The sequence below is a fragment of the Oncorhynchus keta genome, chromosome 24, assembly GCF_023373465.1.
Source record: "Oncorhynchus keta strain PuntledgeMale-10-30-2019 chromosome 24, Oket_V2, whole genome shotgun sequence".
Classification (NCBI taxonomy): domain Eukaryota; kingdom Metazoa; phylum Chordata; class Actinopteri; order Salmoniformes; family Salmonidae; genus Oncorhynchus; species Oncorhynchus keta.
The window spans coordinates 35,926,406-35,953,968 of NC_068444.1; the positions used below are offsets into that span (position 1 = coordinate 35,926,406).

General features: G+C 41.7%; 1 protein-coding gene across 22 annotated transcripts in view; it reads right to left on the bottom strand.

Moving 5' to 3' along the window:
* Nucleotides 1-4,879: 4,879 nt before the first annotated feature.
* LOC118357460 (neurexin-1a-like) overlaps nucleotides 4,880-27,563 on the bottom strand; it is a 101,594-nt gene continuing 78,910 nt past the window's right edge. For 12 of the 22 annotated variants that reach the window (XM_052478247.1, XM_052478244.1, XM_052478249.1 and 9 more), the window contains one exon: nucleotides 4,880-7,853. In XM_052478247.1, the coding sequence (XP_052334207.1) occupies nucleotides 7,549-7,853 (305 nt within the window). In that variant the 3' untranslated portion in view covers nucleotides 4,880-7,548. The remainder of the gene's footprint in view (nucleotides 7,854-27,563) is intronic. The other 10 variants (XM_052478255.1, XM_052478245.1, XM_052478254.1 and 7 more) reach the window with 1 other exon arrangement.

Sequence of the window (27,563 nt, forward strand, 5' to 3'; positions counted from 1 at the left end):
CTCAGTGTGAACCTGCTTTCATCTATGAAGAGCACAGGGCGCCAGTGGCGAATTTGCCAATATTGGTGTTCTCTGGCAAATGCCAAACGTCCTGCACGGTTTTGGGCTGTAAGCACAACCCCCACCTGTGGACGTTGGGCCCTCATGGATGCTGTTTCTGACCGTTTGAGCAGACACATGCACATTTGTGGCCTGCTGGAGGTAATTTTGCAGGGCTCTAGCAGTGCTCCTCCTGCTCCTCCCTGCACAAAGGCGGAGGTAGCGGTCCTGCTGCTGGGTTGTTGCCCTCCTACGGCCTCCTCCACGTCTCCTGATGTACTGGCCTGTCTCCTGGTAGCTCCTCCATGCTCTGGACACTACACTGACAGACACAGCAAACCGTCTTGCCACAGCTCGCATTGATGTGTCATCCTGGATGAGCTGCACTACTTGAGCCACTTGTGTGGGTTGTAGACTCCGTCTCATGCTACCACTATAGTGAAAGCACCGCCAGCATTCAAAAGTGACCAAAACATCAGCCAGGAAGCATAGGAACTGAGAAGTGGTCTGTGGTTATCACCTGTAGAACCACTCCTTTATTGGGGGTGTCTTGCTAATTGCCTATAATTTCCACCTGTTGTCTATTCCATTTGCACAACAGCATGTGAAATTTATTGTCAATCAGTGTTGCTTCCTAAGTGGACAGTTTAATTTCACAGAAGTGTGATTGACTTGGAGTTACATTGTGTTGTTTAAGTGTTCCCTTTATTTTTTTGAGCAGTGTATAAAGATTTATGTCAACAAGTTTCAAAAAGCTCGCTAACTTGGGTATCTATTGTAACTTGTGAGTACTTGGGACAGTGTTTGAGTGAGTGTCCATGTGCTTGCGCAGGTGCCTGAGAGCTAGGACTGCACAAAGGGTTAACATAATGTGTGTTGTCTCTTCGTGTACAGGGCAAATAAAAATAATTCCACTTGCAGACCTTCAGTTGTGGCAGCTAAATTTATAAAAAATAAAAACTGATATATATACATAAGTATTCAAACCCTTTCCTAAGTACTTTGTTGAAACACCTTTGGCAGCGATTACAGCCTCAGTCTTCTTGGGTATGACGCTACAAACTTGGCACACCTGTATTTGAGGAGTTTCTCCAATTCTTCTCTGCATATCCTCACAAGCTCTGTCAGGTTGGATGGGGAGCGTCGCTGCACAGCTATTTTCAGGTTTCTCCAGAGATGTTCGATCAGGTTCAAGTCTGGGCTCTGGCTGGGCCACTCAAGGACATCCAGAGACTTGTCCCGAAGCCACTCCTGCATTATCTTGGCTGTGTGCTTAGGGTTATTGTCCTGTTGGAAGGTGAACCTCCGCACCAGTCTGAGGTCCTGATCGCTCTGGAGCAGGTTTTCATCAAGGATCTCTCTGTACTTTGCTCCATCTTTCCCTCAATCCAATCCAATGCTGCTGAAAAACATCTGCCACCACCATCCTTCACCGTAGGGATAGTGCCAGGTTTCCTCCAGACGTGACACTTGGCATTCAGGCCAAAAAGTTCAATCTTGGTTCCATCAGACCAGAGAATCTTGTTCCTCTAGGTCTGAGAGTCCTTTAGGTGCCTTTTGGCAAACTCCAAGCGGGCTGTCATGTACCTTTTACTGAGGAGTGGCTTCCATCTGCCTACTACCATAAAGACCTGATTGGTGGAGTGCTGCAGAGATGGTTGTCCTTTTGGAAGGTTATCCCATCTCCACAGAGGAACTCTGGAGCTCTGCCAGAGTGACAATTTGGTTCTTGTTCATTTCCCTGACAAAGGCCCATCTCCCCTGACTGCTCAGTTTGGCCTGGCGGTCAGCTCTAGGAAGAGTCTTGGTGGTTCTAAACTTCTTCCATTTAAGAATGGAATGTTCTTAGGATTTTCAATGCTGCAGATATGTTTTGGTAGCCTTCCCCAGATCTATGCCTCGACACAATCCTGTCGCGGAGCTCTACGGACAATTCCTTCGACCTCATGGCTTTTTAATTTATTTTTTACATGCGCTGTTATCTGTGGGACCACATGTGTGTTCCTTTCCAAATAATGTCTAATCAATTGAATTTACCACAGGTAGACTCCAATCAAGTTGTAGAAACATCTCAAGGATGATCAATGGAACAGGATGCACCTGAGCTCAATTTCAAGTCTCATAGCAAAAGGTCTGAATACTTATGTAAATAAGGGATTTCTGTTTTTTATTATTATTACATTTGTTAAAATGTCTAAAAAACTATTTTTGCTTTGTCATTGTGGCGTATTGTGTGTAGATTGATGAGGAAAACAATGGATGTAATCAATTTTAGAATAAGGCTGTAACGTAACAAAATGTGGAAAAAGTCTAGGTCTTAATACTTTCCGATGGCACTGTCGGTGTGTGTAAGGTGTGTGTAGGCGTGTGTTCTCTATCCTTACAGAGGTCTATAGGGAATGCCTACCAGCGTGAGGTGCATGTAAGGTGTGTCTGAACTCTGGTTTTACAGCGGCCTACGTATGGCATGTCATTCAGCGTAAGTGCAGATGTGTATGTTTAAGGTGTGTGGGTATAAGTAGTGTTGGTAGCTGAATACTCTGTTCTTACAGAGGTCTGGGGCATGCCGTTGAGGGTGAGGTGTGTGTAAAGCAGGGGTGTCAGACTAATTTTGCCCCGGGGGCCGCATTCGGCCTTCAACAAGTGTCACGGGTCCCTCCGCAACTGTCATTATGCACACCTGGTCCCTATCCCCATTGATTATTAATTGTATAAGTGTGCCCTTTGTTTACCATTGTCCTGTTGATTATTGTTTCTATGTCCGTTGGTCGTGTGAGTATCTGTGCTGTGTTGTTTTGCCTTTCGTGCCACTTGTATTGCGCAGATGATTATGGGTCTCGTCCCGTGTGGTAGTCATTGTGTGCTTGTGTGTGTTCGGGTCTCGTCCCATGAATTTATTAGAGGCACTCCTCGCTCTGTACGTGTTTGTTTGGTCTTCGTCCCCGTGCCTTTACATGGCACGCTGTAATTTGGGTCAATAAAAAACCCTATTACACATTCCTGCGCCTGTCTTCCAATCCCTTTATACCAACGTGACAACAAGGTCCGGAGGGCCGCACAAAAAATGTGCTATATTTCCTCGCTGTGAACATTTTCAGAAAATAGTCCTCTGTCCATCGTTTTGGAGATTTTCGATGCTCCCTGCCTGTCTAACTTTCATTTTGGTGATTATTAGCAAGCTGGACACAGTCAAGAAACAATATGAATATACAATAGGTCCATTATCCTTCCTACACAGTTTCAATTTAGTTTTAGGCATTGTAAAGTATATTGAGTTTGTTTTCCCTCACTGAGTGTTTAAAACACTAGGAACACTTTCCTAATATTTGGTTACCCCCCCCTGCCCTTAGAACAGCCTCAATTTGTCAGAAACCTACAAGATGTTGAAAGCATCCTGCTGGCCCATGTTGACTCAAGTTGGCTGGATGTCCTTTGGGGTTGGACCATTCTTGATACACATGGGATATCGATCAATCAAACGTATTTATGAAGCCCTTTTTACATCAGCAGATGTCACAAAGTGTTTATACAGAAACCCAGCCTAAAACCCCCAAAGAGCAATACAGATGTAACATTTCTGAACTTGTTTTTGATTTGTTATTATTACGGGCTATTGTGTGTAGATTGATGAGGAAACAAATACATGTAATCTATTTTAGAATAAGGCTGTAGCATAACACAATGTGGAAAATATTATAAAGTACAACACAGTAACTAACCAACAGTCACTATAGTGTGGTAACTATGAACCCGTCATGTCCCTGCCCTGATCTCCATGTTCAATCAGCAACACATCTCCTCCACCAAGTCAATAAATAATGAAAAAAGGGTAGCGATAGCATCAAAAGGAACACCATGTCCTCTTTGAAAAAAAAAAACGCACACAGGTGCTTCAGCATTGCCCTCACTCCTCTATCCAGATACTCATCCCTCCATTCCTTTCTCCGTCTCTCTCCGGTCAGCAGTTTGTGTGCGTGTGAGTTTGAGAGCGAGAGAGACAGTGTGCGAGAAAGAGTGTTAAAGAGAGACAAGAGATTGAAAGAGGCTGAGGTTTCTTCCTGTAGTGGTGTGTGTCTGTGTGTGATGGTAGTCACAGTGTGACCTAGACCTTGGGAGATGGGGTTGATAAACTGTTCACTTATCCACCAATCCGCTGGATCGCTACCTTTTGCCCCGTTCCCCTAAATTCAGAGGATCTTGTGGATATCTACTGCGACCAGGGAGTGTGTTTAGCCTGCTTGTATGTGTGTGTCTGAGGGAAACAATGTGGACATAATGTTCTCTAACACAACACTCATAAAAATGGTTATTAGGTAGTAACCCTTTTTGGTTCCAAGGTAGTACTATTTTGGGTTCCATGTAGAACCCTCCGTGTAAAAGGTTTTTACCTGAAACCAAAAAGAGGGAGAGAGAGAGAATGGGATAGAGGGAGGATAAAGGAATATTTGTCACGATCGCCGTAATGAGCGGAACAAGGCGCAGCGTGAGTATAGGTCCACATCTTTTTAACCTCCATGAAACAAACCGAACTCATGACATGCACACAGGCAACTAAACACAAACAATATCCCACAAAACACAGGTGGGGAAATGGCTACCTAAATATGGTCACCAATCAGAGGCAACGATAAACAGCTGCCTCTAATTGGGAACCATATTAGCACCAAGATAGAAATAGACATACTAGAACACCCCCTAATCACACCCTGACCTACTTCACCATAGAGAACCAAGGGATATCTATGGTCAGGGCGTGACAATATTGTTGTGTAGGAAATTTGCTAAATAACTTCACTTATGTCATATTTTTGAATAGAAGAGAATAGAATAAAAGTTAAGGTAACTTCACTTGGGTAATATTTTATTGACTCGTTTGATCTTCAAAACTATTTTTCATAATAAAGTTCCACTTTATGTTCTTCAAAGAACTGTAACAATAAAAATAAAAGTAAAATACTGTAGAAAAATTGTATATATATAAAATCAAAAGGCTAAATGAACACTTAGATGAAGAACACCACAGTTCAATGCTCCTCCTTCACTTCAGATAGAAACAGAGAGGAGAAAAGGAGAAAGAAAGAGAGAGGAAGAGAGGCGTCGACGAGAGGGAGAGAAGAACAGAGAGAAATAGGGATAAAGGGATAGATAAAGAGAAGGAATCAATTAGTTACATTTTTCTGTCAAATTTTTAGGTTTTATTACTACTATGTCTTTAATGCTTTATGTCCCGCCCCCAGTCTGATTCCCATGCATGTGATTGGTTGGCAATATTGCTTGGATGACCCGGGGGAGCGTGCTTGCCGACAAAAGCTAGAAATACAATGTCCAGATTAGTCACAATGGAGACTACTGCCTGTTCTGGACAGTGATTTTCTATCTACTCTGTTCTTACAGTAGGTTTGTGTCTCAAATGGCACCCTATTTCCTGTGCACTACTTTTGATCAGAGCCATGTAGTTTTAGGGTTAGCACTAATAGTGCACTACTTTAAACATCTGCCATTTGAGACCTACACAGTCTTACATGCACTGAATGACATCATAGTCACACCTTTAACCTTCTCCACAGAGCCCGCCCCCACCCCCCCCACTCCTGGCTGGCTGGAATTGATCACATGGACAACGAGAGGGACAATCAACCAATGTGAACACACAGGATGCTCGGAGAGGGAGGGCCAATGAAAGTAAAGCAACTCAAATTCTATTAGCCAATGGCATCATGAACAGCTCTATCATTATAGAAACACATGATAACACTTAGTATTCTGTTTTTGATTATTTTACAGAATTTTTTTTTGTTGTAATATAAAACGTTCATCAGAGCACGTATAGTTGTCTATAGGACAGGCTTTAAAACGGGGCTGGGCCTGTGGCAGGAGGACATACCCAGCCTTTACACCAGGGTTACTCACTAAACCACAACCCAAAACAAACATACCAACCTGGCTCTCAGAGACCCTGGAGCCTGGTCACACTCTGCTGTGTGTTGGAAGGGATGGAACGTTGTTGTGTGTACAGCATTTGTCCTGTCTTCTTATTGATGATTGCTATATGATGTTAGTTCTGAAGTTAGCTTATCCTGTTGTGTTGTCGGTCTGTCACTATTAAGCCCTGTAATAATTGGCCCTCGGGTGGTGGATCATGTGGTAGGCTTCGGTGAGCCAGGTGGTCGGTTATTATAAGCCCAGGTGGTGGATCATGTGGTAGGCTTCGGTGAGCCAGGTGGTAGGTTATTATAAGCCCAGGTGGTGGATCATGTGGTAGGCTTCGGTGAGCCAGGTGGTCGGTTATTATAAGCCCAGGTGGTGGATCATGTGGTAGGCTTCGGTGAGCCAGGTGGTAGGTTATGGCTGTACTGGGTTTAGGAGTAACTCCTGTAGTCTCTGCTCTGTTAGAAACACATGGAGTAAGATAATTCAACGTGCAACAATTTCCCCAAAGAGTCTAAACTGCCCACATGTTCATCCTCATTCTTCTTTTTCTTCATCATCGACTTCAGCATTATCATAATAATATCATCATTATCGCAGATATCGTTGCCACCGGTCAGGGATGAAGCTCTGGTAATGAAGCTCTTGTGGTGTTGTAGGAGGTGTGAGTGTGTTGTGTGTTGTGTAGGTAGGTAGGTAGGTAGTTCTGGTGTCTCTGGTCTCCTCTCCAGAGTCAGAGTCAAAGTCTCTCGTTTTCATAGTCTGGATGGGTTGATACAACATTGTAACGTACGTTGTATAACGTTTGAAAATAAATGTCCCGGCAACATTTCAAACACACACAGCTCCCTTTTCCACGTACACGCCCTACTCCGTCCCTCCCCAGCGAGTCGGGCAAACAGAGCCACCATGGCAACCCTGGTGGGTGTGACTCTTCCGGTCTTATTGGCGTGGTAACGTCCATTCTGCTGACTGGTGGGCTAGGGTTAGGGGCAGGGTTCAGGTAATCTGGTGTTCCCCCATTGGACAACACCAGCTTTACACAAAATTGAAACTGGGAGTTTATCAGGGTGTTAATCTGGATATACTGATTTTGACTCCGTACGACAGAACACTAGTGTTTGGTGTTCTTTCCCAGTCTGCCCCCTGCCCCCTCCTCTCTCTGAGTCTACAGGACAGTTTATAGCAGGGAGAGACAGGGGCTAGTCCTTTACTGGACCTGTACCAGGAGTCTACCTGGTGATTACTCTGCTTGTCATTACGGTTATTCTGGTCGAACACAGGCCTCACACAGAGAGGATGTGGTTAGTGGTTATTATTACTGTACAGGGTGGGTCTCTGCCCTCATGGCAGTCTCTTTGTCTCTGTGTGTTTCTTTTATGTGTGTGTGTGTGTGTGTGTGTGTGTGTGTGTGTGTGTGTGTGTGTGTGTGTGTGTGTGTGTGTGTGTGTGTGTGTGTGTGTGTGTGTGTGTGTGTGTGGGCGTCTCAGGGCATGTCCTCCTGTATGTGTGCATATGTCTGTATAAGTGTAGATGTGTATATGTGTATATGTGAATGTCATAAGGGTGTCCCTCCAATCCTCACACGTAGTACTCCTTGTCTTTGTTCTTCTTGTTCTTGGAGATCTTGGCGATGCCCAGCGGCTTGTCCTTGGTGCTGCCGTTAGGCTGGGTGGCGGAGTTACTGATGTAGTTGCGGCTCTCGTCCACGTGGTACGAGCCCTCGTCGCGGTTGCGGTACTTGTACATGGCGTAGAGCAGGATGAGGATGCAGAGGGCGGCGGCTGCCACGATGCCCACCACCATGCCGGTGGTGCTGCTGGACTCCCTCACTCCCTCTGATGTCCCTGGGAACGGCTTGACCTCCGGGAGAGGGGGGTGGGCTGCTGGAGGGAGGATGACGGGAGAGGGGGAGGGAAAGGGGGACAGTGAGAGTTGTCTGCATTGTCCAACATTTTTCTCCATGTTAGTTGCCATCATTGTCCATCTTTCTGTTTAGTCTGCAATTGTTTTTGCTTTGGTTTTTGTTCTGTTTGAAACTGTAAAGCGTATTTGGATTCTTGAAAAGCTCTATATAAATTCCATGCATTATTAGTATTATTCATGGAAAATGATATAGAACAGTGCTCCATAGTTTCACTTGCATTAATTCCGCAAGTCTGTGATCTCAGGATAAACCTAACGCACATTAAACCTAAATGTTTCTCTAATCTACGAGTTGTACTGTAAGTGTGTGAGGGTAGTAAATGTTTCTCCAGTCTACTAGCCATACTGTAAGTGTGTGAGGGTAGTAAATGTTCCTCCAGTCTACTAGCCATACTGTAAGTGTGTGAGGGTAGTAAATGTTTCTCCAGTCTACTAGCCATACTGTAAGTGTGTGAGGGTAGTAAATGTTTATCCAGTCTACTAGCCATATTGTTAGTGTGTGAGGGTAGTAAATGTTTCTCCAGTCTACTAGCCATACTGTTAGTGTGTGAGGGTAGTAAATGTTTCTCCAGTCTACTAGCCATACTGTTAGTGTGTGAGGGTAGTAAATGTTTCTCCAGTCTACTAGCCATATTGTTAGTGTGTGAGGGTAGTAAATGTTTCTCCAGTCTACTAGCCATACTGTTAGTGTGTGAGGGTAGTAAATGTTTCTCCAGTCTACAGGCCATACTGTAAGTGTGTGAGGGTAGTAAATGTTTCTCCAGTCGACTAGCCATACTGTTAGTGTGTGAGGGTAGTAAATGTTTCTCCAGTCTACTAGCCATACTGTAAGTGGGTGAGGGTAGTAAATGTTTCTCCAGCCTACTAGCCATACTGTAAGTGTGTGAGGGTAGTAAATGTTTCTCCAGTCTACAGGCCATACTGTAAGTGTGTGAGGGTAGTAAATGTTTCTCCAGTCGACTAGCCAAACTGTAAGTGTGTGAGGGTAGTAAATGTTTCTCTAGTCTATGAGCCATACTGTTAGTGTGTGAGGGTAGTAAATGTTTCTCCAGTCTATAAGCCATACTGTTAGTGTGTGAGGGTAGTAAATGTTTCTCCAGTCTACTAGCCAAACTGTTAGTGTGTGAGGGTAGTAAATGTTTCTCTAGTCTATGAGCCATACTGTTAGTGTGTGAGGGTAGTAAATGTTTCTCCAGTCTATTAGCCAAACTGTTAGTGTGTGAGGGTAGTAAATGTTTATCCAGTCTACTAGCCATACTGTTAGTGTGTGAGGGTAATACATGTTTCTCCAGTCTATAAGCCATACTGTTAGTGTTTGAGGGTAGTAAATGTTACTCCAGTCTATTAGCCATACTGTTAGTGTGTGAGGGTAGTAAATGTTTCTCTAGTCTATGAGCCATACTGTTAGTGTGTGAGGGTAGTAAATGTTTCTCCAGTCTACTAGCCATATTGTTAGTGTGTGAGGGTAGTAAATGTTTCTCCAGTCTACTAGCCATATTGTTAGTGTGTGAGGGTAGTAAATGTTTCTCCAGTCTACTAGCCATATTGTTAGTGTGTGAGGGTAGTACAATGTTTCTCCAGTCTACTAGCCATATTGTTAGTGTGTGAGGGTAGTACAATGTTTCTCCAGTCTACTAGCCATACTGTTAGTGTGTGAGGGTAGTAAATGTTTCTCCAGTCTACTAGCCATACTGTAAGTGTGTGAGGGTAGTAAATGTTTCTCCAGTCTACTAGCCATACTGTAAGTGTGTGAGGGTAGTAAATGTTTCTCCAGTCTACTAGCCATACTGTAAGTGTGTGAGGGTAGTAAATGTTTCTCTAGTCTATGAGCCATACTGTTAGTGTGTGAGGGTAGTAAATGTTTCTCCAGTCTATAAGCCATACTGTTAGTGTGTGAGGGTAGTAAATGTTTCTCCAGTCTACTAGCCAAACTGTTAGTGTGTGAGGGTAGTAAATGTTTATCCAGTCTACTAGCCATACTGTTAGTGTGTGAGGGTAGTAAATGTTTCTCTAGTCTATGAGCCATACTGTTAGTGTGTGAGGGTAGTAAATGTTTCTCCAGTCTATAAGCCATACTGTTAGTGTGTGAGGGTAGTAAATGTTTCTCCAGTCTACTAGCCATATTGTTAGTGTGTGAGGGTAGTAAATGTTTCTCCAGTCTACTAGCCATATTGTTAGTGTGTGAGGGTAGTACAATGTTTCTCCAGTCTATAAGCCATACTGTTAGTGTTTGAGGGTAGTAAATGTTTCTCCAGTCTATTAGCCATACTGTTAGTGTGTGAGGGTAGTAAATGTTTCTCTAGTCTATGAGCCATACTGTTAGTGTGTGAGGGTAGTAAATGTTTCTCCAGTCTACTAGCCATATTGTTAGTGTGTGAGGGTAGTAAATGTTTCTCCAGTCTACTAGCCATATTGTTAGTGTGTGAGGGTAGTACAATGTTTCTCCAGTCTACTAGCCATATTGTTAGTGTGTGAGGGTAGTAAATGTTTCTCCAGTCTACTAGCCATATTGTTAGTGTGTGAGGGTAGTACAATGTTTCTCCAGTCTACTAGCCATACTGTTAGTGTGTGAGGGTAGTAAATGTCTCTCCAGTCTACTAGCCATACTGTAAGTGTGTGAGGGTAGTAAATGTTTCTCCAGTCTACTAGCCATACTGTAAGTGTGTGAGGGTAGTAAATGTTTCTCCAGTCTACTAGCCATACTGTAAGTGTGTGAGGGTAGTAAATGTTTCTCCAGTCTATAAGCCATACTGTTAGTGTGTGAGGGTAGTAAATGTTTCTCCAGTCTACTAGCCAAACTGTTAGTGTGTGAGGGTAGTAAATGTTTATCCAGTCTACTAGCCATACTGTTAGTGTGTGAGGGTAGTAAATGTTTCTCTAGTCTATGAGCCATACTGTTAGTGTGTGAGGGTAGTAAATGTTTCTCCAGTCTATAAGCCATACTGTTAGTGTGTGAGGGTAGTAAATGTTTCTCCAGTCTACTAGCCAAACTGTTAGTGTGTGAGGGTAGTAAATGTTTCTCTAGTCTATGAGCCATACTGTTAGTGTGTGAGGGTAGTAAATGTTTCTCCAGTCTATTAGCCAAACTGTTAGTGTGTGAGGGTAGTAAATGTTTATCCAGTCTACTAGCCATACTGTTAGTGTGTGAGGGTAATACATGTTTCTCCAGTCTATAAGCCATACTGTTAGTGTTTGAGGGTAGTAAATGTTACTCCAGTCTATTAGCCATACTGTTAGTGTGTGAGGGTAGTAAATCTTTCTCTAGTCTATGAGCCATACTGTTAGTGTGTGAGGGTAGTAAATGTTTCTCCAGTCTACTAGCCATATTGTTAGTGTGTGAGGGTAGTAAATGTTTCTCCAGTCTACTAGCCATATTGTTAGTGTGTGAGGGTAGTAAATGTTTCTCCAGTCTACTAGCCATATTGTTAGTGTGTGAGGGTAGTAAATGTTTCTCCAGTCTACTAGCCATATTGTTAGTGTGTGAGGGTAGTACAATGTTTCTCCAGTCTACTAGCCATACTGTTAGTGTGTGAGGGTAGTAAATGTCTCTCCAGTCTACTAGCCATACTGTAAGTGTGTGAGGGTAGTAAATGTTTCTCCAGTCTACTAGCCATACTGTAAGTGTGTGAGGGTAGTAAATGTTTCTCCAGTCTACTAGCCATACTGTAAGTGTGTGAGGGTAGTAAATGTTTCTCTAGTCTATGAGCCATACTGTTAGTGTGTGAGGGTAGTAAATGTTTCTCCAGTCTATAAGCCATACTGTTAGTGTGTGAGGGTAGTAAATGTTTCTCCAGTCTACTAGCCAAACTGTTAGTGTGTGAGGGTAGTAAATGTTTATCCAGTCTACTAGCCATACTGTTAGTGTGTGAGGGTAGTAAATGTTTCTCTAGTCTATGAGCCATACTGTTAGTGTGTGAGGGTAGTAAATGTTTCTCCAGTCTATAAGCCATACTGTTAGTGTGTGAGGGTAGTAAATGTTTCTCCAGTCTACTAGCCATATTGTTAGTGTGTGAGGGTAGTAAATGTTTCTCCAGTCTACTAGCCATATTGTTAGTGTGTGAGGGTAGTACAATGTTTCTCCAGTCTATAAGCCATACTGTTAGTGTTTGAGGGTAGTAAATGTTACTCCAGTCTATTAGCCATACTGTTAGTGTGTGAGGGTAGTAAATGTTTCTCTAGTCTATGAGCCATACTGTTAGTGTGTGAGGGTAGTAAATGTTTCTCCAGTCTACTAGCCATATTGTTAGTGTGTGAGGGTAGTAAATGTTTCTCCAGTCTACTAGCCATATTGTTAGTGTGTGAGGGTAGTAAATGTTTCTCCAGTCTACTAGCCATATTGTTAGTGTGTGAGGGTAGTAAATGTTTCTCCAGTCTACTAGCCATATTGTTAGTGTGTGAGGGTAGTAAATGTTTCTCCAGTCTACAGGCCATACTGTTAGTGTGTGAGGGTAGTAAATGTTTCTCCAGTCTACTAGCCATACTGTTAGTGTGTGAGGGTAGTAAATGTTTCTCCAGTCTACTAGCCATACTGTAAGTGGGTGAGGGTAGTAAATGTTTCTCCAGTCTACTAGCCATACTGTAAGTGTGTGAGGGTAGTAAATGTTTCTCCAGTCTATAAGCCATACTGTTAGTGTGTGAGGGTAGTAAATGTTTCTCCAGTCTACTAGCCAAACTGTTAGTGTGTGAGGGTAGTAAATGTTTATCCAGTCTACTAGCCATACTGTTAGTGTGTGAGGGTAGTAAATGTTTCTCTAGTCTATGAGCCATACTGTTAGTGTGTGAGGGTAGTAAATGTTTCTCCAGTCTATAAGCCATACTGTTAGTGTGTGAGGGTAGTAAATGTTTCTCCAGTCTACTAGCCAAACTGTTAGTGTGTGAGGGTAGTAAATGTTTATCCAGTCTACTAGCCATACTGTTAGTGTGTGAGGGTAGTAAATGTTTCTCTAGTCTATGAGCCATACTGTTAGTGTGTGAGGGTAGTAAATGTTTCTCCAGTCTATTAGCCAAACTGTTAGTGTGTGAGGGTAGTAAATGTTTATCCAGTCTACTAGCCATACTGTTAGTGTGTGAGGGTAATACATGTTTCTCCAGTCTATAAGCCATACTGTTAGTGTGTGAGGGTAGTAAATGTTTCTCCAGTCTACTAGCCATACTGTAAGTGTGTGAGGGTAGTAAATGTTTCTCCAGTCTACTAGCCATACTGTTAGTGTGTGAGGGTAGTAAATGTTTATCCAGTCTACTAGCCATACTGTTAGTGTGTGAGGGTAGTAAATGTTTCTCCAGTCTACTAGCCATACTGTAAGTGTGTGAGGGTAGTAAATGTTTCTCCAGTCTACTAGCCATACTGTTAGTGTGTGAGGGTAGTAAATGTTTATCCAGTCTACTAGCCATACTGTAAGTGTGTGAGGGTAGTAAATGTTTCTCCAGTCTACTAGCCATATTGTTAGTGTGTGAGGGTAGTAAATGTTTATCCAGTCTACTAGCCATACTGTTAGTGTGTGAGGGTAGTAAATGTTTCTCCAGTCTACTAGCCATATTGTTAGTGTGTGAGGGTAGTACAATGTTTCTCCAGTCTACTAGCCATATTGTTAGTGTGTGAGGGTAGTAAATGTTTCTCCAGTCTACTAGCCATATTGTTAGTGTGTGAGGGTAGTACAATGTTTCTCCAGTCTATGAGCCATACTGTTAGTGTGTGAGGGAAGTAAATGTTTCTCCAGTCTACTAGCCATACTGTTAGTGTGTGAGGGTAGTAAATGTTTCTCCAGTCTACTAGTCATACTGTTAGTGTGTGAGGGTAGTAAATGTTTCTCCAGTCTACTAGCCATACTGTAAGTGTGTGAGGGTAGTAAATGTTTCTCCAGTCTACTAGCCATACTGTAAGTGTGTGAGGGTAGTAAATGTTTCTCCAGTCTATAAGCCATACTGTTAGTGTGTGAGGGTAGTAAATGTTTCTCCAGTCTATAAGCCATACTGTTAGTGTGTGAGGGTAATAAATGTTTCTCCAGTCTACTAGCCATATTGTTAGTGTGTGAGGGTAGTAAATGTTTCTCTAGTCTATTAGCCATACTGTTAGTGTGTGAGGGTAGTAAATGTTTCTCCAGTCTATTAGCCAAACTGTGAGTGTGTGAGGGTAGTAAATGTTTATCCAGTCTACTAGCCATACTGTTAGTGTGTGAGGGTAATACATGTTTCTCCAGTCTATAAGCCATACTGTTAGTGTTTGAGGGTAGTAAATGTTACTCCAGTCTATTAGCCATACTGTTAGTGTGTGAGGGTAGTAAATGTTTCTCTAGTCTATGAGCCATACTGTTAGTGTGTGAGGGTAGTAAATGTTTCTCCAGTCTACTAGCCATATTGTTAGTGTGTGAGGGTAGTAAATGTTTCTCCAGTCTACTAGCCATATTGTTAGTGTGTGAGGGTAGTACAATGTTTCTCCAGTCTACTAGCCATATTGTTAGTGTGTGAGGGTAGTAAATGTTTCTCCAGTCTACTAGCCATATTGTTAGTGTGTGAGGGTAGTACAATGTTTCTCCAGTCTACTAGCCATACTGTTAGTGTGTGAGGGTAGTAAATGTTTATCCAGTCTACTAGCCATACTGTTAGTGTGTGAGGGTAGTAAATGTTTCTCCAGTCTACTAGCCATACTGTAAGTGTGTGAGGGTAGTAAATGTTTCTCCAGTCTACTAGCCATACTGTAAGTGTGTGAGGGTAGTAAATGTTTATCCAGTCTACTAGCCATACTGTAAGTGTGTGAGGGTAGTAAATGTTTCTCCAGTCTACTAGCCATATTGTTAGTGTGTGAGGGTAGTAAATGTTTATCCAGTCTACTAGCCATACTGTTAGTGTGTGAGGGTAGTAAATGTTTCTCCAGTCTACTAGCCATATTGTTAGTGTGTGAGGGTAGTACAATGTTTCTCCAGTCTACTAGCCATATTGTTAGTGTGTGAGGGTAGTAAATGTTTCTCCAGTCTACTAGCCATACTGTTAGTGTGTGAGGGTAGTAAATGTTTCTTCAGTCTACTAGCAATACTGTTAGTGTGTGAGGGTAGTAAATGTTTCTGCAGTCTACTAGCCATATTGTTAGTGTGTGAGGGTAGTACAATGTTTCTCCAGTCTACTAGCCATACTGTTAGTGTGTGAGGGTAGTAAATGTTTCTCCAGTCTACTAGCCATACTGTAAGTGGGTGAGGGTAGTAAATGTTTCTCCAGCCTACTAGCCATACTGTAAGTGTGTGAGGGTAGTAAATGTTTCTCCAGTCTACAGGCCATACTGTAAGTGTGTGAGGGTAGTAAATGTTTCTCCAGTCGACTAGCCATACTGTAAGTGTGTGAGGGTAGTAAATGTTTCTCTAGTCTATGAGCCATACTGTTAGTGTGTGAGGGTAGTAAATGTTTCTCCAGTCTATAAGCCATACTGTTAGTGTGTGAGGGTAGTAAATGTTTCTCCAGTCTACTAGCCAAACTGTTAGTGTGTGAGGGTAGTAAATGTTTCTCTAGTCTATGAGCCATACTGTTAGTGTGTGAGGGTAGTAAATGTTTCTCCAGTCTATTAGCCAAACTGTTAGTGTGTGAGGGTAGTAAATGTTTATCCAGTCTACTAGCCATACTGTTAGTGTGTGAGGGTAGTAAATGTTTCTCCAGTCTATAGCCATACTGTTAGTGTTTGAGGGTAGTAAATGTTACTCCAGTCTATTAGCCATACTGTTAGTGTGTGAGGGTAGTAAATCTTTCTCTAGTCTATGAGCCATACTGTTAGTGTGTGAGGGTAGTAAATGTTTCTCCAGTCTACTAGCCATACTGTTAGTGTGTGAGGGTAGTAAATGTTTCTCCAGTCTACTAGCCATATTGTTAGTGTGTGAGGGTAGTACAATGTTTCTCCAGTCTACTAGCCATATTGTTAGTGTGTGAGGGTAGTAAATGTTTCTCCAGTCTACTAGCCATATTGTTAGTGTGTGAGGGTAGTACAATGTTTCTCCAGTCTACTAGCCATACTGTTAGTGTGTGAGGGTAGTAAATGTCTCTCCAGTCTACTAGCCATACTGTAAGTGTGTGAGGGTAGTAAATGTTTCTCCAGTCTACTAGCCATACTGTAAGTGTGTGAGGGTAGTAAATGTTTCTCCAGTCTACTAGCCATACTGTAACTGTGTGAGGGTAGTAAATGTTTCTCCAGTCTACTAGCCATACTGTAAGTGTGTGAGGGTAGTAAATGTTTATCCAGTCTACTAGCCATACTGTAAGTGTGTGAGGGTAGTAAATGTTTCTCCAGTCTACTAGCCATATTGTTAGTGTGTGAGGGTAGTAAATGTTTATCCAGTCTACTAGCCATACTGTTAGTGTGTGAGGGTAGTAAATGTTTCTCCAGTCTACTAGCCATACTGTAACTGTGTGAGGGTAGTAAATGTTTCTCCAGTCTACTAGCCATACTGTAAGTGTGTGAGGGTAGTAAATGTTTATCCAGTCTACTAGCCATACTGTAAGTGTGTGAGGGTAGTAAATGTTTCTCCAGTCTACTAGCCATATTGTTAGTGTGTGAGGGTAGTAAATGTTTATCCAGTCTACTAGCCATACTGTTAGTGTGTGAGGGTAGTAAATGTTTCTCCAGTCTACTAGCCATATTGTTAGTGTGTGAGGGTAGTACAATGTTTCTCCAGTCTACTAGCCATATTGTTAGTGTGTGAGGGTAGTAAATGTTTCTCCAGTCTACTAGCCATACTGTTAGTGTGTGAGGGTAGTAAATGTTTCTCTCAGTCTACTAGCCATACTGTTAGTGTGTGAGGGTAGTAAATGTTTCTCCAGTCTACTAGCCATATTGTTAGTGTGTGAGGGTAGTAAATGTTTCTCCAGTCTACTAGCCATACTGTTAGTGTGTGAGGGTAGTAAATGTTTCTCCAGTCTACTAGCCATACTGTAAGTGTGTGAGGGTAGTAAATGTTTCTCCAGTCTACTAGCCATACTGTAAGTGTGTGAGGGTAGTAAATGTTTCTCCAGTCTACTAGCCATACTGTAAGTGTGTGAGGGTAGTAAATGTTTCTCCAGTCTACTAGCCATACTGTAAGTGTGTGAGGGTAGTAAATGTTTCTCCAGTCTACTAGCCATACTGTTAGTGTGTGAGGGTAGTAAATGTTTCTCTAGTCTACTAGCCATACTGTTAGTGTGTGAGGGTAGTAAATATTTATCCAGTCTATTAGCCATGCTGTTAGTGTGTGAGGGTAGTAAATGTTTCTCAGTCTACTAGCCATACTGTTAGTGTGTGAGGGTAGTAAATGTTACTCCAGTCTATTAGCCATACTGTTAGTGTGTGAGGGTAGTAAATGTTTCTCTAGTCTATGAGCCATACTGTTAGTGTGTGAGGGTAGTAAATGTTTCTCCAGTCTACTAGCCATATTGTTAGTGTGTGAGGGTAGTAAATGTTTCTCCAGTCTACTAGCCATACTGTTAGTGTGTGAGGGTAGTACAATGTTTCTCCAGTCTACTAGCCATATTGTTAGTGTGTGAGGGTAGTAAATGTTTCTCCAGTCTACTAGCCATACTGTTAGTGTGTGAGGGTAGTACAATGTTTCTCCAGTCTACTAGCCATACTGTTAGTGTGTGAGGGTAGTAAATGTTTCTCCAGTCTACTAGCCATACTGTAAGTGTGTGAGGGTAGTAAATGTTTCTCCAGTCTACTAGCCATACTGTAAGTGTGTGAGGGTAGTAAATGTTTCTCCAGTCTACTAGCCATACTGTAAGTGTGTGAGGGTAGTAAATGTTTCTCCAGTCTATAAGCCATACTGTTAGTGTGTGAGGGTAGTAAATGTTTCTCCAGTCTACTAGCCAAACTGTTAGTGTGTGAGGGTAGTAAATGTTTATCCAGTCTACTAGCCATACTGTTAGTGTGTGAGGGTAGTAAATGTTTCTCCAGTCTACTAGCCAAACTGTTAGTGTGTGAGGGTAGTAAATGTTTATCCAGTCTACTAGCCATACTGTTAGTGTGTGAGGGTAGTAAATGTTTCTCTAGTCTATGAGCCATACTGTTAGTGTGTGAGGGTAGTAAATGTTTCTCCAGTCTATTAGCCAAACTGTTAGTGTGTGAGGGTAGTAAATGTTTATCCAGTCTACTAGCCATACTGTTAGTGTGTGAGGGTAGTACATGTTTCTCCAGTCTATAAGCCATACTGTTAGTGTGTGAGGGTAGTAAATGTTTCTCCAGTCTACTAGCCATACTGTTAGTGTGTGAGGGTAGTAAATGTTTCTCCAGTCTACTAGCCATACTGTTAGTGTGTGAGGGTAGTAAATGTTTATCCAGTCTACTAGCCATACTGTTAGTGTGTGAGGGTAGTAAATGTTTCTCCAGTCTACTAGCCATACTGTAAGTGTGTGAGGGTAGTAAATGTTTCTCCAGTCTACTAGCCATACTGTTAAGTGTGTGAGGGTAGTAAATGTTTCTCCAGTCTACTAGCCATACTGTAAGTGTGTGAGGGTAGTAAATGTTTCTCCAGTCTACTAGCCATATTGTTAGTGTGTGAGGGTAGTAAATGTTTATCCAGTCTACTAGCCATACTGTTAGTGTGTGAGGGTAGTAAATGTTTCTCCAGTCTACTAGCCATATTGTTAGTGTGTGAGGGTAGTACAATGTTTCTCCAGTCTACTAGCCATATTGTTAGTGTGTGAGGGTAGTAAATGTTTCTCCAGTCTACTAGCCATATTGTTAGTGTGTGAGGGTAGTAAATGTTTCTCCAGTCTACTAGCCATACTGTTAGTGTGTGAGGGTAGTAAATGTTTCTCCAGTCTACTAGCCATACTGTAAGTGTGTGAGGGTAGTAAATGTTTCTCCAGTCTACTAGCCATACTGTAAGTGTGTGAGGGTAGTAAATGTTTCTCCAGTCTACTAGCCATACTGTAAGTGTGTGAGGGTAGTAAATGTTTCTCCAGTCTACTAGCCATACTGTTAAGTGTGTGAGGGTAGTAAATGTTTCTCTAGTCTATGAGCCATACTGTTAGTGTGTGAGGGTAGTAAATGTTTCTCCAGTCTATAAGCCATACTGTTAGTGTGTGAGGGTAGTAAATGTTTCTCCAGTCTACTAGCCAAACTGTTAGTGTGTGAGGGTAGTAAATGTTTCTCTAGTCTATGAGCCATACTGTTAGTGTGTGAGGATAGTAAATGTTTCTCCAGTCTATTAGCCAAACTGTGAGTGTGTGAGGGTAGTAAATGTTTATCCAGTCTACTAGCCATACTGTTAGTGTGTGAGGGTAGTAAATGTTTCTCCAGTCTATTAGCCATATTGTTAGTGTGTGAGGGTAGTAAATGTTTCTCCAGTCTATTAGCCATACTGTTAGTGTGTGAGGGTAGTAAATGTTTCTCCAGTCTATTAGCCATATTGTTAGTGTGTGAGGGTAGTAAATGTTTCTCCAGTCTACTTGCCATACTGTTAGTGTGTGAGGGTAGTAAATGTTTCTTCAGTCTACTAGCCATACTGTTAGTGTGTGAGGGTAGTAAATGTTTCTCCAGTCTACTAGCCATATTGTTAGTGTGTGAGGGTAGTAAATGTTTCTCTAGTCTATGAGCCATACTGTTAGTGTGTGAGGGTAGTAAATGTTTCTCCAGTCTACTAGCCATACTGTTAGTGTGTGAGGGTAGTAAATGTTTCTCCAGTCTATTAGCCATACTGTTAGTGTGTGAGGGTAGTACATGTTTCTCCAGTCTACTAGCCATACTGTAAGTGTGTGAGGGTAGTAAATGTTTCTCCAGTCTACTAGCCATACTGTAAGTGTGTGAGGGTAGTAAATGTTTCTCCAGTCTATAAGCCATACTGTTAGTGTGTGAGGGTAGTAAATGTTTCTCCAGTCTACTAGCCAAACTGTTAGTGTGTGAGGGTAGTAAATGTTTATCCAGTCTACTAGCCATACTGTTAGTGTGTGAGGGTAGTAAATGTTTCTCCAGTCTATGAGCCATACTGTTAGTGTGTGAGGGTAGTAAATGTTTCTCCAGTCTATAGCCATACTGTTAGTGTGTGAGGGTAGTAAATGTTTCTCCAGTCTACTAGCCATATTGTTAGTGTGTGAGGGTAGTAAATGTTTCTCCAGTCTACTAGCCATACTGTTAGTGTGTGAGGGTAGTAAATGTTTCTCCAGTCTACTAGCCATACTGTTAGTGTGTGAGGGTAGTAAATGTTTCTCCAGTCTATTAGCCATACTGTTAGTGTGTGAGGGTAGTAAATGTTTCTCCAGTCTACTAGCCATATTGTTAGTGTGTGAGGGTAGTAAATGTTTCTCCAGTCTACTAGCCATATTGTTAGTGTGTGAGGGTAGTACAATGTTTCTCCTGTCTACTAGCCATACTGTTAGTGTGTGAGGGTAGTAAATGTTTCTCCAGTCTACTAGCCGTACTGTAAGTGTGTGAGGGTAGTAAATGTTTCTCCAGTCTACTAGCCATACTGTAAGTGTGTGAGGGTAGTAAATGTTTCTCCAGTCGACTAGCCATACTGTAAGTGTGTGAGGGTAGTAAATGTTTCTCTAGTCTATGAGCCATACTGTTAGTGTGTGAGGGTAGTAAATGTTTCTCCAGTCTATAAGCCATACTGTTAGTGTGTGAGGGTAGTAAATGTTTCTCCAGTCTACTAGCCAAACTGTTAGTGTGTGAGGGTAGTAAATGTTTCTCTAGTCTATGAGCCATACTGTTAGTGTGTGAGGGTAGTAAATGTTTCTCCAGTCTATTAGCCAAACTGTGAGTGTGTGAGGGTAGTAAATGTTTATCCAGTCTACTAGCCATACTGTTAGTGTGTGAGGGTAATACATGTTTCTCCAGTCTATAAGCCATACTGTTAGTGTTTGAGGGTAGTAAATGTTACTCCAGTCTATTAGCCATACTGTTAGTGTGTGAGGGTAGTAAATGTTTCTCTAGTCTATGAGCCATACTGTTAGTGTGTGAGGGTAGTAAATGTTTCTCCAGTCTACTAGCCATATTGTTAGTGTGTGAGGGTAGTAAATGTTTCTCCAGTCTACTAGCCATATTGTTAGTGTGTGAGGGTAGTACAATGTTTCTCCAGTCTACTAGCCATATTGTTAGTGTGTGAGGGTAGTAAATGTTTCTCCAGTCTACTAGCCATATTGTTAGTGTGTGAGGGTAGTACAATGTTTCTCCAGTCTACTAGCCATACTGTTAGTGTGTGAGGGTAGTAAATGTCTCTCCAGTCTACTAGCCATACTGTAAGTGTGTGAGGGTAGTAAATGTTTCTCCAGTCTACTAGCCATACTGTAAGTGTGTGAGGGTAGTAAATGTTTCTCCAGTCTACTAGCCATACTGTAAGTGTGTGAGGGTAGTAAATGTTTCTCCAGTCTATAAGCCATACTGTTAGTGTGTGAGGGTAGTAAATGTTTCTCCAGTCTACTAGCCAAACTGTTAGTGTGTGAGGGTAGTAAATGTTTATCCAGTCTACTAGCCATACTGTTAGTGTGTGAGGGTAGTAAATGTTTCTCTAGTCTATGAGCCATACTGTTAGTGTGTGAGGGTAGTAAATGTTTCTCCAGTCTATAAGCCATACTGTTAGTGTGTGAGGGTAGTAAATGTTTATCCAGTCTACTAGCCATACTGTTAGTGTGTGAGGGTAGTAAATGTTTCTCTAGTCTATGAGCCATACTGTTAGTGTGTGAGGGTAGTAAATGTTTCTCCAGTCTATTAGCCAAACTGTTAGTGTGTGAGGGTAGTAAATGTTTATCCAGTCTACTAGCCATACTGTTAGTGTGTGAGGGTAATACATGTTTCTCCAGTCTATAAGCCATACTGTTAGTGTGTGAGGGTAGTAAATGTTTATCCAGTCTACTAGCCATACTGTTAGTGTGTGAGGGTAGTAAATGTTTCTCTAGTCTATGAGCCATACTGTTAGTGTGTGAGGGTAGTAAATGTTTCTCCAGTCTATTAGCCAAACTGTTAGTGTGTGAGGGTAGTAAATGTTTATCCAGTCTACTAGCCATACTGTTAGTGTGTGAGGGTAATACATGTTTCTCCAGTCTATAAGCCATACTGTTAGTGTGTGAGGGTAGTAAATGTTTCTCCAGTCTACTAGCCATACTGTAAGTGTGTGAGGGTAGTAAATGTTTCTCCAGTCTACTAGCCATACTGTTAGTGTGTGAGGGTAGTAAATGTTTATCCAGTCTACTAGCCATACTGTTAGTGTGTGAGGGTAGTAAATGTTTCTCCAGTCTACTAGCCATACTGTAAGTGTGTGAGGGTAGTAAATGTTTCTCCAGTCTACTAGCCATACTGTAAGTGTGTGAGGGTAGTAAATGTTTATCCAGTCTACTAGCCATACTGTAAGTGTGTGAGGGTAGTAAATGTTTCTCCAGTCTACTAGCCATATTGTTAGTGTGTGAGGGTAGTAAATGTTTATCCAGTCTACTAGCCATACTGTTAGTGTGTGAGGGTAGTAAATGTTTCTCCAGTCTACTAGCCATATTGTTAGTGTGTGAGGGTAGTACAATGTTTCTCCAGTCTACTAGCCATATTGTTAGTGTGTGAGGGTAGTAAATGTTTCTCCAGTCTACTAGCCATATTGTTAGTGTGTGAGGGTAGTACAATGTTTCTCCTGTCTACTAGCCATACTGTTAGTGTGTGAGGGTAGTAAATGTTTCTCCAGTCTACTAGCCGTACTGTAAGTGTGTGAGGGTAGTAAATGTTTCTCCAGCCTACTAGCCATACTGTAAGTGTGTGAGGGTAGTAAATGTTTCTCCAGTCTACTAGCCATACTGTAAGTGTGTGAGGGTAGTAAATGTTTCTCCAGTCGACTAGCCATACTGTAAGTGTGTGAGGGTAGTAAATGTTTCTCTAGTCTATGAGCCATACTGTTAGTGTGTGAGGGTAGTAAATGTTTCTCCAGTCTATAAGCCATACTGTTAGTGTGTGAGGGTAGTAAATGTTTCTCCAGTCTACTAGCCAAACTGTTAGTGTGTGAGGGTAGTAAATGTTTCTCTAGTCTATGAGCCATACTGTTAGTGTGTGAGGGTAGTAAATGTTTCTCCAGTCTATTAGCCAAACTGTGAGTGTGTGAGGGTAGTAAATGTTTATCCAGTCTACTAGCCATACTGTTAGTGTGTGAGGGTAATACATGTTTCTCCAGTCTATAAGCCATACTGTTAGTGTTTGAGGGTAGTAAATGTTACTCCAGTCTATTAGCCATACTGTTAGTGTGTGAGGGTAGTAAATGTTTCTCTAGTCTATGAGCCATACTGTTAGTGTGTGAGGGTAGTAAATGTTTCTCCAGTCTACTAGCCATATTGTTAGTGTGTGAGGGTAGTAAATGTTTCTCCAGTCTACTAGCCATATTGTTAGTGTGTGAGGGTAGTACAATGTTTCTCCAGTCTACTAGCCATATTGTTAGTGTGTGAGGGTAGTAAATGTTTCTCCAGTCTACTAGCCATATTGTTAGTGTGTGAGGGTAGTACAATGTTTCTCCAGTCTACTAGCCATACTGTTAGTGTGTGAGGGTAGTAAATGTCTCTCCAGTCTACTAGCCATACTGTAAGTGTGTGAGGGTAGTAAATGTTTCTCCAGTCTACTAGCCATACTGTAAGTGTGTGAGGGTAGTAAATGTTTCTCCAGTCTACTAGCCATACTGTAAGTGTGTGAGGGTAGTAAATGTTTCTCCAGTCTATAAGCCATACTGTTAGTGTGTGAGGGTAGTAAATGTTTCTCCAGTCTACTAGCCAAACTGTTAGTGTGTGAGGGTAGTAAATGTTTATCCAGTCTACTAGCCATACTGTTAGTGTGTGAGGGTAGTAAATGTTTCTCTAGTCTATGAGCCATACTGTTAGTGTGTGAGGGTAGTAAATGTTTCTCCAGTCTATAAGCCATACTGTTAGTGTGTGAGGGTAGTAAATGTTTCTCCAGTCTACTAGCCAAACTGTTAGTGTGTGAGGGTAGTAAATGTTTATCCAGTCTACTAGCCATACTGTTAGTGTGTGAGGGTAGTAAATGTTTCTCTAGTCTATGAGCCATACTGTTAGTGTGTGAGGGTAGTAAATGTTTCTCCAGTCTATAAGCCATACTGTTAGTGTGTGAGGGTAGTAAATGTTTCTCCGGTCTACTAGCCAAACTGTTAGTGTGTGAGGGTAGTAAATGTTTATCCAGTCTACTAGCCATACTGTTAGTGTGTGAGGGTAGTAAATGTTTCTCTAGTCTATGAGCCATACTGTTAGTGTGTGAGGGAAGTAAATGTTTCTCCAGTCTATTAGCCAAACTGTTAGTGTGTGAGGGTAGTAAATGTTTATCCAGTCTACTAGCCATACTGTTAGTGTTTGAGGGTAGTAAATGTTTCTCCAGTCTATAAGCCATACTGTTAGTGTGTGAGGGTAATAAATGTTTCTCCAGTCTACTAGCCATATTGTTAGTGTGTGAGGGTAGTAAATGTTTCTCCAGTCTACTAGCCATATTGTTAGTGTCTGAGGGTAATAAATGTTTCTCCAGTCTACTAGCCATACTGTTAGTGTGTGAGGGTAGTAAATGTTTATCCAGTCTACTAGCCATACTGTAAGTGTGTGAGGGTAGTAAATGTTTCTCCAGTCTACTAGCCATACTGTAAGTGTGTGAGGGTAGTAAATGTTTCTCCAGTCTACTAGCCATACTGTAAGTGTGTGAGGGTAGTAAATGTTTCTCCAGTCGACTAGCCATACTGTTAGTGTGTGAGGGTAGTAAATGTTTCTCTAGTCTATGAGCCATACTGTTAGTGTGTGAGGGTAGCAAATGTTTCTCCAGTCTACTAGCCAAACTGTTAGTGTGTGAGGGTAGTAAATATTTATCCAGTCTATTAGCCATGCTGTTAGTGTGTGAGGGTAGTAAATGTTTCTCCAGTCTATTAGCCATACTGTTAGTGTGTGAGGGTAGTACATGTTTCTCCAGTCTATTAGCCATACTGTTAGTGTGTGAGGGGAGTAAATGTTTATCCAGTCTACTAGCCATAATGTTAGTGTGTGAGGGTAGTAAATGTTTATCCAGTCTACTAGCCATACTGTTAGTGTGTGAGGGTAATAAATGTTTATCCAGTCTACTAGCCATACTGTTAGTGTGTGAGGGTAGTAAATGTTTCTCCAGTCTATTAGCCAAACTGTTAGTGTGTGAGGATAGTAAATGTTTCTCCAGTCTATGAGCCATACTGTTAGTGTGTGAGGGTAGTAAATGTTTCTCCAGTCTATTAGCCATACTGTCAGTGTGTGAGGGTAGTAAATGTTTCTCCAGTCTACTAGCCATATTGTTAGTGTGTGAGGGTAGTAAATGTTTCTCCAGTCTACTAGTCATACTGTTAGTGTGTGAGGGTAGTAAATGTTTCTCCAGTCTATTAGCCATACTGTTAGTGTGTGAGGGTAGTAAATGTTTCTCCAGTCTACTAGCCATACTGTTAGTGTGTGAGGGTAGTAAATGTTCTCCAGTCTACTAGCCATACTGTTAGTGTGTGAGGGTAGTAAATGTTTCTCCAGTCTACTAGTTGTACTGTAAGTGTGTGAGGGTAGTAAATGTTTCTCTAGTCTATGAGCCATACTGTTAGTGTGTGAGGGAAGTAAATGTTTCTCCAGTCTACTAGCCATACTGTTAGTGTGTGAGGGTAGTAAATGTTTCTCCAGTCTACTAGTCATACCGTTAGTGTGTGAGGGTAGTAAATGTTTCTCCAGTCTACTAGCCATACTGTAAGTGTGTGAGGGTAGTAAATGTTTCTCCAGTCTACTAGCCATACTGTAAGTGTGTGAGGGTAGTAAATGTTTCTCCAGTCTATAAGCCATACTGTTAGTGTGTGAGGGTAGTAAATGTTTCTCCAGTCTACTAGCCAAACTGTTAGTGTGTGAGGGTAGTAAATGTTTATCCAGTCTACTAGCCATACTGTTAGTGTGTGAGGGTAGTAAATGTTTCTCTAGTCTATGAGCCATACTGTTAGTGTGTGAGGGTAGTAAATGTTTCTCCAGTCTATAAGCCATACTGTTAGTGTGTGAGGGTAGTAAATGTTTCTCCAGTCTACTAGCCAAACTGTTAGTGTGTGAGGGTAGTAAATGTTTATCCAGTCTACTAGCCATACTGTTAGTGTGTGAGGGTAGTAAATGTTTCTCTAGTCTATGAGCCATACTGTTAGTGTGTGAGGGTAGTAAATGTTTCTCCAGTCTATAAGCCATACTGTTAGTGTGTGAGGGTAGTAAATGTTTCTCCAGTCTACTAGCCAAACTGTTAGTGTGTGAGGGTAGTAAATGTTTATCCAGTCTACTAGCCATACTGTTAGTGTGTGAGGGTAGTAAATGTTTCTCAGTCTATAGCCATACTGTTAGTGTGTGAGGGTAGTAAATGTTTCTCCAGTCTATTAGCCAAACTGTTAGTGTGTGAGGGTAATAAATGTTTCTCCAGTCTACTAGCCATATTGTTAGTGTGTGAGGGTAGTAAATGTTTCTCCAGTCTACTAGCCATATTGTTAGTGTCTGAGGGTAATAAATGTTTCTCCAGTCTACTAGCCATACTGTTAGTGTGTGAGGGTAGTAAATGTTTATCCAGTCTACTAGCCATACTGTTAGTGTGTGAGGGTAGTAAATGTTTCTCCAGTCTACTAGTCTAGGGTAGTAAATGTTTCTCCAGTCTACTAGCCATACTGTAAGTGTGTGAGGGTAGTAAATGTTTCTCCAGTCGACTAGCCATACTGTTAGTGTGTGAGGGTAGTAAATGTTTCTCTAGTCTACTAGCCATACTGTTAGTGTGTGAGGGTAGTAAATATTTATCCAGTCTATTAGCCATGCTGTTAGTGTGTGAGGGTAGTAAATGTTTCTCCAGTCTATTAGCCATACTGTTAGTGTGTGAGGGTAGTACATGTTTCTCCAGTCTATTAGCCATACTGTTAGTGTGTGAGGGGAGTAAATGTTTATCCAGTCTACTAGCCATAATGTTAGTGTGTGAGGGTAGTAAATGTTTATCCAGTCTACTAGCCATACTGTTAGTGTGTGAGGGTAATAAATGTTTATCCAGTCTACTAGCCATACTGTTAGTGTGTGAGGGTAGTAAATGTTTCTCCAGTCTATTAGCCAAACTGTTAGTGTGTGAGGGTAGTAAATGTTTCTCCAGTCTATTAGCCATACTGTTAGTGTGTGAGGGTAGTAAATGTTTCTCCAGTCTATTAGCCATACTGTTAGTGTGTGAGGGTAGTAAATGTTTCTCCAGTCTACTAGCCATATTGTTAGTGTGTGAGGGTAGTAAATGTTTCTCCAGTCTACTAGTCATACTGTTAGTGTGTGAGGGTAGTAAATGTTTCTCCAGTCTATTAGCCATACTGTTAGTGTGTGAGGGTAGTAAATGTTTCTCCAGTCTACTAGCCATACTGTTAGTGTGTGAGGGTAGTAAATGTTCTCCAGTCTACTAGCCATACTGTTAGTGTGTGAGGGTAGTAAATGTTTCTCCAGTCTACTAGTTGTACTGTAAGTGTGTGAGGGTAGTAAATGTTTCTCTAGTCTATGAGCCATACTGTTAGTGTGTGAGGGAAGTAAATGTTTCTCCAGTCTACTAGCCATACTGTTAGTGTGTGAGGGTAGTAAATGTTTCTCCAGTCTACTAGTCATACCGTTAGTGTGTGAGGGTAGTAAATGTTTCTCCAGTCTACTAGTCATACTGTTAGTGTGTGAGGTTAATACATGTTTCTCCAGTCTACTAGCCATATTGTTAGTGTCTGAGGGTAGTA